General features: G+C 38.1%; 2 protein-coding genes and 1 pseudogene across 2 annotated transcripts; 2 read left to right on the forward strand and 1 right to left on the reverse strand.

Moving 5' to 3' along the window:
• The first annotated feature begins 402 nt into the window (after positions 1–402).
• Positions 403–4774, forward strand: HSP70T-2 (heat-shock protein 70T-2). The gene is made up of 4 exons (XM_089616413.1): positions 403–681; positions 1384–2387; positions 3091–3394; positions 4191–4774. Exons 2-4 carry the CDS (start codon positions 1396–1398, stop codon positions 4620–4622), a joined length of 1728 nt encoding a protein of 575 aa, XP_089472539.1. The 5' UTR covers positions 403–681; positions 1384–1395; the 3' UTR covers positions 4623–4774.
• Positions 4775–5658: 884 nt separating this feature from the next.
• LOC149393061 (glucan endo-1,3-beta-glucosidase pseudogene) lies at positions 5659–6797 on the forward strand (annotated as a pseudogene).
• Positions 6798–8746: 1949 nt separating this feature from the next.
• LOC149393062 (Sec14p-like phosphatidylinositol transfer family protein) lies at positions 8747–12115 on the reverse strand. Its single transcript, XM_089616408.1, has 7 exons — positions 11851–12115; positions 11520–11637; positions 11001–11089; positions 10840–10886; positions 10641–10729; positions 9908–10041; positions 8747–9816 (listed from the first exon to the last, which is right to left on the reverse strand). The coding sequence occupies exons 1-7, from the start codon at positions 11950–11952 to the stop codon at positions 9109–9111; spliced, it is 1287 nt and encodes a 428-aa protein (XP_089472534.1). The 5' UTR covers positions 11953–12115; the 3' UTR covers positions 8747–9108.
• Positions 12116–14575: the final 2460 nt, after the last annotated feature.

Consider the following 14575-nt stretch of genomic DNA (forward strand, 5'->3'; position numbering starts at 1 on the left):
GGTGGTGAAGGTGGATCAGGGGAAGGTGGATTAAGCAATATGGAGCAGTGTAAAGTAACCAAAAAAAAATGTGATAGTTATTTTAGTCTAATGGTAATTTCACACATATTTTACACCGCTCCATCTTGCTTAAATTGAAAGAAGGGGGAAAATGGAGTAAATATTAATTTTCTCCCTCTAACAAAATATTAGTTAAAAATAAAATGGTTCTCTAGGATCGTACAATTTAATCATTTTAATTGATAAAACACAAAAATGATCATACACGGGACATGAATTATAAGATAACCATGATACTTAAAGAAAATAAATAAATAAAAAATCGCAGTCCTCCTGTAACTAAACTAAACTATGCCACAATATTAATGTATAAGATATGCATAATTTTTTTGTATTATACATGACATGGCAATGATGTCTAGAAACCACCTGGCCTCGCTGGGAAGAACCACATTTACATGCGTCTCTGACGTTCTAGGGAGCTCTAAAACTCGGGAACATTAATCTGGAACATAGCCCAAATTAGTTCAACAAAAACAAATTCCCCGATACAGTGTTTTTTGTCTTTATAACAGACTCATAGTCATAGTGATGATCAATATCATCTTCTAGCTTCCGAGTCGCTCTGTTTCTCAAGATTCTTCAATATCATCATATATCCGCTTTCAGAACTACACCATCGTAAGTTTGTCTCTTCATTTCCTTTGCTGTGTTAAGTTTGCCATAGAGACCTTTTCTTATGCAAGCTTTTAGTTCTGTTTCTAATTCGCACGTAATTTCACGTAAATTGTTATCATGCCTGATCACAAGGCCAGAGTAAGTTTGCACCTGAAAGGTGTTTGATAAAAAGCCCGTGTGATAATAAGTAATTGCAAACCCTTCAATTGTTTTTATCCGAGCTTTGATGTGTAAGATCTTCACCATGATCGTCTCACCATATTGATAGGTGTTGTTTTTTTAAGATGAATAATGTGTATCAAACGAAGTTTAAGGTTTAAAATAATAATAGTCTTATATCTCGGTATTATGTTAGTATCGAACTGCAATATACTTATCGATAATAAATAAATAAATAAAAATCAGCAATAGCTAAGCGTTACATAGCTGATCATTTTTCAATAAGCTCCTCAATAAGTGTATTTGACTGTGATTCTGTAACATACTAATTAATTACCTCCTCAATGTTTCTATTTGTAATTACTAGTGATAATATGTATGTTCTATTACTTCATAGAATATCTGTCAGTAAAATTTGATCGGGAGAATTGGTATTGACAACTATGAAATACATGTTACTGTGATATATTGAGGAGTTAGAAACTCAGATTTCTCATTTCCTTTACAACCAATAAGTGTATTTTGATAGTTGATTCTCTATTACAGTGACGACGAAAAATGACCGAGCCAACATACACAGTGGCCTCGGACAGCGATACCGCCACGGCGGGCATAGACGACAGAGCAACCTCGAACTTCCCTGAGGTAACGATCGGAATCGACATCGGAACCTCCCAATGCAGCGTCGCGATCTGGAACGGCTCCGAGGTCGAGCTCATCAAGGACACGCGGAACCAGAAGATGATGCGATCCTACGTGGCGTTCGGCGACGACGTCCCCTCCGGCGACCTCATCTCCTCCTCCGGCGGCCGCCACCACCACCACCATCTCCGAGAGCTCGAAATCCTCTCCGGCGCGGCGATCTTCAACACGAAGCGCCTGATCGGCCGAGCCGACACCGACCCGATCGTGATCCAGTCCGCGAAGACCCTCCCGTTCCTGGTCCAGTGCCACGGGATCGGAGCCCGGCCGTTCGTGGCGGCCCTGGTCAACGGGGCTTGGCGATCCACGACCCCCGAGGAAGTCCTGTCGATATTCCTCGTCGAGATCCGAGCCGTGGCCGAGCTCCGGCTGAAGCGCCACGTCAGGAGCGCGGTCCTGACCGTTCCCGCCTCGTTCACGCGGTTCCAGCTCAGCCGAGTCGAGCGTTCCTGCGCCGCCGCCGGAATCCGAGCCCTCCGGCTGATGCCCGAGCCCGCCGCGGCGGCGCTGCTCCACGCGCAGCAGCTCCAGCGCACCGCGTACGATGACGTGGCGGTGGCGGGCCCGGGCGAGGGCGGCGGCGGGGCCGAGAGGCTCGCGGTGATCTTCAACATGGGGGCGGGGTACTGTGACGTGGCGGTCTCGGCCACGGCCGGGGGGGTTTCGCAGATACGGTCCCTCGCGGGGTCCGCGGTCGGGGGAGAGGATCTTCTGCAGAACACGATAAGGGTCCTGTTCCCCGGCGCGGTCGACGAGATCGTCACGATGGGGCGGGTCCGGGTCGCGACTCAGGACGCGATCCACGAGCTCTCGGCCCGGGACACCGTTTGGGTCGAGCTCGCTGCTAGGTAAGCGTGGATTGTTGAAGGTAAAAGACGTGGGTAAAATAGTTAACCGGTTTAACCTTTTAACCGTTTGCGTGGTTAACGAGTCATTCACCATAGTATATTGAAAACCGTTTAAAATAGTTGAAAGTTTAATCGGTTAACCTTTAGATACAAATATTCTTTCTTTTTTTTTCCCGTTTAACCAAAAAAAAAAAAGTTAAGATAGCTCGTTTGGTTATATTAACAAAAAATAGCGGTTAAATTTAATTGTGCAGTTAATTTTGAACAGTCAAAGTCAACTACGGGTTAGTTTTAACCGATCAGCAGCTATTTGTAACCGGTCAAAATGCCCACCTTTGAATGTAGGTAGACTCATCTAAGGTTAACTATATATCAACATAAAAATTAGTTAAAATCAACCAATTTTTTTTAGGTTTTTTTTTCAGTAAATTTTGGTTAATTGTAATTTTTTGGTTTAACTCGACTGTTCAGTTTAGTTTAACTAAAAAAAATTAGATTTAAAAGTTGATACTAAGTTGATTTTATTCGGTCTATAGTAAATTAAAATAATACTTAAAATATTTACTTCATCTTCGAATGTCTAAAGTAGTTAAAGATCCAACCGTTTTGCCCACCTTTCTAATTGATCGACCGAAAAGAATTAGTTAGATTTACCGAATTGAAATTTTTTACTCGAATCAAATACGTAAATGTTCAATGGCAGGAATCTCGAGAGAGCCGAGTTCGAAGAGGTGAACCGAGAGGTGTTCGAGAGATGCGCGGGCCTGGTGGGTCGGGTCCTGCGCGACGCGAGGCTCGAGCCGTGCGACGTCGATGACGTGATCGCGGTGGGGGGCTGCTCGAACATCCCGAGGGTGAAGCGGATGCTCTCCGAGATTTTCGGAGGGAAGGAGCTTTACAAAGGGATCGACCCTCTCGAGGCCGCCGTGTCGGGAGCCGCGCTGGAGGCCGCGGTCGCGTCCGGGGTCTCCGACCCCTTCGGGTACCTCGACCTTCTCACCATTCAGGTCTAATCATCTTGATCTGTTGACTTTACGGGTTGTGGTAGACAGGGCCGGCCCAAGCTATTATGTGGTCTTAAGTAAGAGTAAAAAAAAATCAGAAAATTAGGAAAGTATGCAACTTAAACGTTTGACATTGCTAACTAGCCAACGTTTGAGAAATCTTAGGTAAAAAACCACTTTCAGACGTAAATCTTAGGTAAATACTCGACGTTTGACATATGAAAAGTGGCTATTTATCTGAGATTCACGTCTGAAAGTGATTATTTATCAAACGTTGGTTATTTAGCAATGTCAAACATTTAGATTGACTATTTTCTTAATGGTTCCTAAACAAATTAGGGTTTTTTTTAAACATTTATTAAAAAGAAATTAGGTATACTAGCTTATTTTTTCCTGATATTTGAGGGCTTTTTTTCCACAAAAAATTTGAGGCCTTAGGCCATTGCGAACTTTTTGTCGAGATTCCGACCCAAAAAAAAAAATGAAGGAACTTTGGCTAAAAGGCCAGGACTAGTATCAACGTTTCAAAGTTCATGGACTCTGAAGTTTACCATCTAGAAGTCGATCCCTTTAGGTTTTTGAGTTTAGGGTTTACGAGTTAAGCCAGAATGGTCCGCAATTTGTTTGCTTGACATCAACAATATTTTTTGCTCTCTTCTGCGCATTTGAGATTCCGTAAAAACATCAAGTTTTCAGAGTTCACGCTTTTAAAAAGCATAATTTTTTTTTTTTTTATTATTATAGTTTTTTACGGTTAAGTTTGGTCAGTTAAATAATCATCGCGCGTTAATTAATTCAGGTGACGCCATTGGCGATCGGGATCCGGGCGAACGGGGGACAGTTTGTCGCGGTGGTGCCGAGGAACACGACGGTTCCGGCGAAGAGAGAAGCGGTGTTTGCGACGTCTCACGACGACCAATCGGAGGCTCTGATCGTGGTCCACGAGGCAGGCGATGACGAGGCCGTCCACCTCATCGGGTACTTCAAGGTGACGGGGATCCCAGCGGGCCCGCGCGGGTCCCGCGAGATCAGCGTGTGCATGGACATCGACGCCTCCAACGTCCTGAGGGTCTTCGCCGGGGTCGTCCGCGGGGGATCTTACCTCCCCGGCCGCCCCTTCATGGAGGTCAGGATGCCCAACGTCGACGACGGTCACGGCTGGTGCGACCAGGCTTTGACCCGGGCTTACGGCTCTTCTCTGGACCTGGTCACACTGAATCAGAGCAAATAGTGTTTGTGTGTGTCTTTGCTTGTTTCTTTGTGTTTCTCTTTACTCTTGTTGGTTAGTTGGTCTTGGGTTTTAAGTAATTAATGAAAAGTGAAAAGTGTATGTACAAAACGGATCATATGTAACAAAGAAATAAAAAAAAGGAATGTGTTCAATGTGCTTTCAGAGATTTGACAAAAGGCATGTATTTAAATATATGTGAGTCTGGTGTTCCATATATAATATAAGAAAGATATAAACAAGAATGTGTTCATTTTTAGACATTTGACAAAATGCATGTATTTAAAGGAATGCAAAATGCATGTATATTGGACATCAGTTTAACATTTATGAAATTTAAATGAGAAAATTAATGCAGTAATTCTTATTGTTTGTGTCGTTCGGAGAGAGAGAGAGAGTTCATTAATTCCCTTAATGCAATTGCTCTTTTTTTGGCATTTTTGACGATTGAGTTGATGAAAGAAAGTGAAAGGTTATGGGTGGGTTATTGACTGACCGTTTTTTTTTTTTCTCTCTCACATCTAATGCTCGGAAAGTAACGCCTTGCGAAATGATATTATACATAGAAGTGGAAAGAACTCAGTGAAGAAATACTATTTTCTCTTCAAACCCCGTTGAAGACTTCACTGGTTGTAAACAGAAGAACAAAAACTCTCTCTCACTCTGCCTATCTTCTAAAGATTCTGTAAGCACTGTTTTCTCTAGTGATTTTACTTCAAATCATGATAAAATATTTTCTTGTTTTCTAGGCTGTCATGTTACTTTGCTTTTGCCGTTTTACATTGCATTATTCAAGGTCTGTGACTGTATTGTCCTCAACGATCGCTTCCAAATAATATACAGTTTAAAGATGGTATCGGAATCAAGAATGTGCTTCATGGCAATTTTTCTGGTCCTTTTCTACCACAACTACAATGCTTTTGGTAACTATTCCCTCCCAAAACTTTCTCTAATTTTTTTTTGTTTTCCCTGCTTTTGCAAAAAAAAATTTATGTATGTCAAAAAAGAAAAAAAAAATATATGTATCTTGATTTTATTTATGCTGGGGCGTATTATAAAATTGACAATATGAAATTCTCATTATTTCTCTAATGGTGTATTACTTAAATTAATTTGATGGATTTCGCGTATTTGGAATGCCTTAGGCGGCGATGTTGGAATATACTACGGAAGACGCGGATGCAATGTTCCGTCCCCAGCCGCGGTAGTTAATTTTCTAACAAAAGATCTCAGCCGCTCGATCTCCTTGATCCGGATACCCGATGCGGACCCCGAGGTCCTCACCGCCCTCCACGGGACCAATCTCGTCGTGACACTTGGCGTCCCAAACGAGGACGTCCCTAGCATGGCGCTAAGCAAGTCCAATGCCCTCAATTGGGTCAATCTCAAGCTCGTGCGATTCCGATACGGCGTTAGGATTCGGTACATCACAGTCGGAGACGGCCTTATCCCGGGAGATTCGGCCTCTTCGGTCCTCCCGGCGATGAAAAACCTCCGAGAGGCCTTGATCTTCTATAGATTCTCGTCGGAGATCTTCATCACGACAATCGTGCCGATGAATGCCCTAGCAGAGTCCTACCCGCCCTCTCGGGGTATATTCTCGTCAGCTGTCTCTGAAACCCTGAAACCGATCGCGGAGTATCTTATATCTATCGGATCGCCGATCATGATCGACGTGCAACCCTATTATGCCCTAGTCTCGGAGCCGGGGCATATTGCATTGGACTACGCACTGTTCCGATCAACTAGCCCAGTCGTGATCGACGGGCCGTATAAGTACTATAACCTTTTTGACGCGATGATCGATGCTTTTGGGACGGCTCTAGCGAGAGAACTCGGGAATAAGGGCCCGATTCGGATTGTGGTGGGCCGGACCGGGTGGCCCACTTGTGGAGAAACGCCTTACGCGTGCCCCGAGAATGCGAGGGTTTACAACAACAAGCTCAAGAGCCACGCACGGGGGATCGGACGGACTCCGAGGCTCGAGAAGATCAACATGGAAATCTACATCTACGACATGTTTGACGAGGATTTAGTGACCGACCCGAGTTCTCGAAAATTCGGGATGTTTTACCCTAATTTTACCGAGGTGTACCCATTGTGGCGTTGATATATTATAGCTTCATAGTTTGCTTATGTAAACTTGGCTTTGGAATAATGTGTACTTGTCATTGCAATGGTTGTGTTACATTTATTGCAAAATTTTGTCAAAAACCACAAACATATATGTAAGTCAACTGTGGATGCATAATTGACTACTTTTCAAATGGGAACTCTATTATTACAATTCCATGTCATGATCATGAATTTAGTTTGCTATGTAATGTTGAATTTTACGAGTAAAATATCGAACCAACTCTCCCTATTAAAACAAACATTGAACTAAATATTAACTATTACAGCTAGTCAAGAAGAGCTGGCAAAGATGTATTGGTTAGAACAAGTTTTCAAAAAAGCATAAAAATCAATAAATTGTTATATACCAACTAAATTTAAATCGAGTATTTACACCACATTTAGGTATGTAGTAGGGGAAAAGATAGTGACTTTCATAGTGAAAATTGATCCACTTTTAATAAGATAGCCGTTACCCATATCAATCAACGAAAAAAAGGGTAAAAAGAAAGAAATTCAACAACCTAAAGACTTAATAAAAGAAAAAAGATAGCTCAATTCTATAAATATACAAATAAAAAATAAATACAAAAGAGATAGCTAGAATCCATTTTTAATTATAATGGACAACGCTCTAATTCAGAAGCTATATATCAAAACTGCTTTTGTAAGATAAATAACGAGTGGTAGTAATTGGCCTTTTACTTTTTTTTTTTTTGTATTTTTGGCTACATGTATAAAGAGGACCAAAAATTGATTGATTTTCTTATAACTTGACCAAACTAGCAACGAAGAGACAAAAAAAAAATTAAAAAAAATAAAAATAAAAATAAAAAACCCATTTCTGACTAGACCCTAGTATTGGCTGAGATGTTTTTTTTTTTTTTTTTTTTTTTTTTTTTGCGAAGTTGCACAAACTCATTAGATATGTAGCCAGAAAAGAAAGGAAATTAGAAGAAGGAATAAGATTCATATAATTCAGATAAAAACATGATATCTCTGGCCTTGTAGCTGATCAAAATCTCTCTGTCCATATTCATATGAAACCATTCAAAGCAAACAAATGAAAGGGACACAAAACTTAATACCAACAAAGAATATAACTCCAAACCTATAAAGTTTCACTGCCACTAATGAAACACACAAACGCAAACATAGCTTTCACAATGTTTTTCCACACCAATAATTTTTTTTTAAATAAAAAAATAAAAACCCAACTCAAATTTAAAAGCTTGAAATCTCCCTTAAAAAAAATTAAAAGCTTGAATTGAGTAACAAGTGCACAAGCATAATACTAGTCACTCTCGAAAGAAGTGAACTAAGCCTATATATGCCTAAACGACAACAACCTAAACGACAAAAACCGGATATTCCTTCACGTCCCAAGTACGTATAAATATACGTCTACATGTGTGAATCTCTTAATATGTACTAAAAATATATTATGCTACATTTTGACTTCTTTTACAAAACAAAACCCGACAAATATTCTTACCCACTCTGCCAATTTGAATCCGAATACATAAGTTCATAATAATATTTATATATTAATTTTGAAGTTAGCCTAGTTTGTACAAGAAGAAAATTACAAAGAGAACTCGGCAAGCTTTTTTAAAAATGCGTCATCTTATTATAAAGTCCAACCAAATAATTCCAAAAGATCCCAAAACTAATCAAAACTAGAAATTAAAATAAGAAAGTTACAGGCACCTTCTTTTACATTAAGATACATAAAATGAAATAAAATATTAATAGTACTAGTACTAAGTACTTGCTGTCCTACCCTATGTGTATGTTGATTATGTCAACTTTGAATTGGAACACAAAATAAATATTTCTTGGTAATGTACTAATTTTGTTCCAAATTATATTTTCTTGTGTTTTTCCGACCCATATGAGTTCCAATGCAATGTTCACCGTTACGACCACGCTTTCTTGTTCCAATGAATTTATTTTTCTTTTTTGGGTCTTCCCAAGCCACAAAATCGTAGACTTTTTTTTGCTCAACAAAAAAAAAAAAATTAATGACAATAATTTACCACAGAGCTCAAAATCAGACATTGTACACACCATTTCACAACTTACCTAGCACGGCGTCTCAAAAAAAAAAAATCTTCTCCTTTTTTTCACTTTTGACTATAACATAGTTTTGTCTAGGCGACAATAAATGCACAGCAAAAAAAAAAAAAAAACAATTAAACAATTATTAGCGGTGATAAAGTCATGCCATGGCCTTGACTTTGAAGTTTGAACAACAAGAATCCTTGTTAATTTAATATAAATATATATATACGTACTATTCTCTACTTTCAATCTCTCTCTTTTTTTTCATAGGTTTTGTTTTTCTGCTTCATTGGGTAATCATCATGTATGATCAGAACCGCTGAGACACTGACATGTGGCGTCTTCTGATATGCGGAGAGACGATGGATATGAGCCCGCCAAGTGGCGGCCTCATCTTCGACCGGTAAATCATCTCGTCGTAGGGCCGCCGGTAGAATTTCAAAAAGGGAACGAAGGATTCCCGCCACTTGTCGGTCTTGCTGACGTGGCACTCCCTCCGAAAGAAAGTGGCGGGCGACTGCAGAAACGACGGGCGCGGGGCCCGTTGGTGGGCCGTCCTTCTGGGGTCGCCGGCGCCGCCGAGACTGCTGCGCCGCTCCGGCATCGGAGTCGACGGAAAAAGGCTTTTCCTCGAGATCCCGGCCATGGCCGGCGGGGCCCGCGCCATCGGAGACGCGAACGAGAAAGAACGGGCGTTCAGGGGCGAGATCAGAGCGGGCCCCTCGGCCAGACCGCTGGTCGTGGGGCCCACTCTGGACCCCGGCCCGTCCCCTCCCACGCTGAGGTACCACGGCTTGAGCGAGTCGAAACGGTGAGAGACCGTGAACGAGAAACGCGACGAAGCGCACGCTCCCACTTTGCTCGACGACCCCGATTTGATCGAAGCCGAATCGAATCGAAGCGACGAAACCCTACTCGGCACGTATCCCGAGAATTCGTCGAAATCCAACGACTCCTCGAAATCCAACGACGATACCACGCTCGTGACGCCCGATAACTCGACAAAAGGACGAACTCCCTAAATTAAAAGAAAATTTTTAAAAAAATTACACTCTTTTAAGTCAATTTTTTTTTTTGGTAACTAGTGATAGTGAAACATTTTATTTTACCTTCCAAAGATAGGAAAACATAGAAGGCGGGTCTATGATAAATGCCCTGTGGAGACGAGCAGGGTAATATTCCGCCACAACTTTCAGTGCTGCCACAAACATATTCATAAAAGCCGATCCTGACCTGAAAAAGCCTGCAATTTTCCAACGCCACGCCAAACAAGATTACAACTTCAATTAATTCCATCGTCATAATTACTAATCACATTCCTCTTGATTTTCTCTGCTTTTTATGATCCGTGTTTCATATAATATTTTTTTATTTTTGAATTACACATTTATTTTACTTCAAAGAATAAGCAGTCTGAAACACCCTGCCGAAGCAAAAAAGTGAAATCCTGGGTACTTCTGTAGTTCTGTTCTTTCCAATTTCAGTTTTTTTTTTTAAATTAAAAATGAAAAAAATTGGAAGGAAAAATTAAAAAAAAAAAAAACTAAATTAATGAAAAGAAGATAGCTAAGTAAAGACTACAGTGTCGGAGTTGACCAGATTGTGAAAAAGAGGACAAATCCAGTGCAAGTCCCGAAAATACCCCTTCATTTGCGGACCGTAAATGAATGTTTAGACCGTGACACCTCAAGGGCACTCCGGACAATATCTCAGGGTCTAACCTTCGAGTCCGACAATAGTCTACGTGCGTGCGATCTTTGTTTCAAAAGCCCCAAACTACCCCCAAATTTCAAAACTAGTGTGCTTTATTGAGAAGGGTAAAATTGGGATTACGAGACTTACTTGCATCGAAAAGGAGAACAAATTGTTCCACGTTCTTTGGCATGGTCCCAATGGCGACTTCGAGTGTGAAAACAAGCAGTCGAATAAACCTTAACATTTTCAATAATTAATTTATTAGAAGATAATTTAATAACTATAACAGATTTGTACTGGGTAAGTAAAGAAGGATTTAATTAATAACTAATGTTTATAATCTTACATTTTCTGAGAGTGGAACTTCTGGTAGTCTTGTTTGATCCGGAAAATCTGCGACAAAGACATGGCATTTATCCATTTGAGTTTTTTTTTTCTGTAACGTAATAATTATATTTTAAATAAATTAACTATATTTGGGATAGAAGGGTATGTCGGTAATTTTACCACAACAGGTCTGGATTCCTCATCGTGGCCTGAGACATAAGCGACTCCTTCGGCCAGCTCAGCTGAGAACTCATCAGCTATCAAGTTCTCTGCAGTTAAATTAATTATAAAGTATTAATAAATTAATAAGATATTTATGTTCGAAAACTTTGAATGTAACTTTCTTAACTTTTGCATCTCCTTTTTTTTCGAAAGAATATACGAAAATGATAATTTTTATGGTTCAAGTTGTATAGTGGCGTTAATCATTTCAGTGAATTTTTATTCACCTTTAACGGCTGATTGTAGATATTCAAAGTAAATTTGAAATGTAAAAACTAAATAAATTAAAAAGCAAGATTCTTTGTTCTTTAGCCGAAACAAAAAGAAAATACATTCCGTTGGGAAAGAAAAAGACTAGTACGAAAATATATCATGAACAGGGTAAAAGAGATCATAGTAAAGTTAAAGGAGAAGAAAGAAGAAGAAGAAGAATAAATTTCGACGTTATATAAATGTAAGTTTATTTAAAAAATTTACCAGTTCCAATATTATCTCTCCAAGAAAGACAAGATCTTAGTTGTTTTGAAGCTTTCTTAACACTCTCTCCTTTCACCTTCAGAAACCTCTCTACGCATGCATTGTTGCAAAACTTCTCCTGAAATAATAAATTAAGAATAAAAATATTCAAATCATGCAAAAAATATATATATATTTAAATTATGGTGAAAATAAAACGACAAAAAAAACATACATGATGAAACTGTTGGCGATGTAAGTTATGTAACTGTTCTTGTTTCGAATGCATTAACTAATAAGATAAATACGAAAAAAAAGGAGTATAAATAGGGTTTGATTTTTAGTTACTCACTTGTTTCACTGTGAGAGGCGTTTGTTTCTTTAGAAGCTCAAGAACTGCTTCAACTTTCGTTTTGGTGGTGTTGTTGATCTCTTTCTGTTCTTTCTTTCCCATTTTTTTTAAAAAAAATAGTGTGTTTACGAAAATAAACCTCGAAGACTCTCTATAGCTCTGGTGCAACTAGTTGTCAGCAAAACCAACCGCAAATTTATGTGTTTATTCCAAACTTCTGATTCACGCAAAGCTCTGAGCGAGAGAGAGAGAGAGAGAGAGAGAGAGAGAGAGAGAGAGAGAGAGAGAGAGAGAGGAAAATTGAAGATAACAAACGTTTGAAGAAAAGAAGTTAAGTTTGAACCATCTATATATAGCAAATAACGTCTCCGAATAACGCCGTTACAAGGCTTCACTCTTACTCGAGAATATTTTAAATATATTATTACTATTATTTTAAAGGGTTTTGTGCAACGTGTCAATGATTTAAATTTTTTTGTTTTTTAAATCAGACTGAAGCCAACGTCAACTCAACTGGTGTTTTTCATATATAGTCAAATGGCTACTATAAGAAATAAATAAATAAATAAATATATATATATATATATATATATATAATGATGGCATGGTCATAATAATAATGATGATGATGGTAATGATGGCGTTAAGGATTTGGTGTTTCGCAACGGGAAACGTCGGCTGGGCCTCTAATCGGCCCGGGCCCAATCCTACGGCCTACCTACGCACGCCGTCTTAAATCATTATTCTTTATTACTTTTTTGCCCCTAATACCTATAAGTTATGAATTAATAAATATTAGTTAGTTTTTTTTTTTGGCTCGAAATAAATATTAGTTAGTTGGATTTGGAATCGTGATGTTGGGTTGGGAAAAAAATTCTTCGAGGAATGAAGACTGCAAAACTGTATCACTATTTATTAGTATGCATATAAGTTTAATAATATAATAATTTGTGAGCTTCATATAATGCCGTGGCAAAGAGGATGAAATAATGTATTTTATCTTTTTGAAATAAAAGGATGAGAAATTAAAATAGGTGGTGGAGAGACGGAGTGTGGTGTGACGTGTGAATATGAAATGCTCAAAAAGGCTGCGGTGGCATTGTTGTAAATTGTGCCAAAGGTACGTACTATTTTGGTCAATTTAATGAGGATTACAATGATGAAAATTACAGGATCACACCACGTAACACTTTTGTTAATATTGTAAAATAAAATTAAAAAAACCCGAACAACTGTGTCATAAAATAATGAATTTATCATGATGATTGTTGTTTGTTAATATGGCGTTCTTTTCAGCTTGTGTTTGAACTTTGAATTTACATTGAAACCTCTTAATTATTTCCATAAATACTATTAAAACGTGTTGACTAAAATGTACTGCGTCAATACTCAATACTGTATATTATCCCTTCATGAATTAAATAAACAAAATTAAGAGAATTTTGAACTGCAATATATATCGATGGTAATGAATGGAGGGGTCTTCCCTTTTCTCCCACTATTATATCATCCTCAACCTGTGATATTAAATTCGTACAATTTTTAAGCTAAATTATTGCAACTATCAATCAAACAGTATTTTTATCTCTAACCCATTTTACTAATTCACACACACAAAAAAAAAAAAAAAAAAATCAATTTTTATACTTTTCAATATTAGTTCATATCAATTGCATATCAACTACTCTATTAATTTATTATATCAATTGCATGCATCATATCTTAGTTTTGGCTACTTTCTTAATTTTTTAAATAGTTTGGCGAGAACTTTAAATTATGGGGATTGAATTAGGGATGGCAATTTGGTCCGGACACGAAACACGAAACGGTTACGACACGATTTAAAGCGGATTTGGATCTCAATAAATGGGTCGGTTCTTAATTTGGTCGAACACGCTAACACGATTAAATAATTGGTCAAAACGACACGATTACGATAACACGATAAAAATCCGATTAACACGATTATTAAATGGTCGACACGAAACACGATTACGACCCGCACGAATATGACCCAATTAAAATGATTACGAGTAATAGCACGATTACGACCCAGTTAAACACGATTAATATTATGTATGTAAAATTATTAATTTATAACTATAAACATAAAATCAATATTCAATTAGTTGTTTTCAATTACTGATTTAACTAGTATGCCAAATGGGTGTTCTCATAATGACAATTTACAATCACAATAACAATAGTCTCGTAATAACATATCATATTCCATTTTATTCGGTTTCAATTAAATTAAATTTATTTCGGACAATTACAATTCACATACACAATAACAATAATCTCGTAATAACGTTTTGTATTCAATTTTATTTGATTTCAATTCAATTCATATCGAACAACCACAATTCACAATCACAATTACAATAGTCTCATAATAACGTATCGTATTCAATTTTATTTGATTTTAATTCAATTAAATTCATATCGAACAATTACAATTCACAATTCACAATCCCAATATCAATAATCTCATAATAACGTTTTGTATTCAATTTTATTTGATTTCAATTCGATTCATATCGAACAACCAAAATTCACAATCACAATAACAATAGTCTCATAATAACGTATCATATTCAATTTTATTTGATTTCAATTCAATTCATATCGAACAACCACAATCACAATAACAATAGTCTCATAATAACGTATCGTATTCAATTTTATTTGATTACAATTCACAATTCACAATCACAATATCAAT

This window comes from Urtica dioica, chromosome 6 (assembly GCF_054948205.1).
Source record: "Urtica dioica subsp. dioica isolate 48M chromosome 6, U.dioica_male_clone48M_v1_H2, whole genome shotgun sequence".
NCBI lineage: Eukaryota > Viridiplantae > Streptophyta > Magnoliopsida > Rosales > Urticaceae > Urtica > Urtica dioica.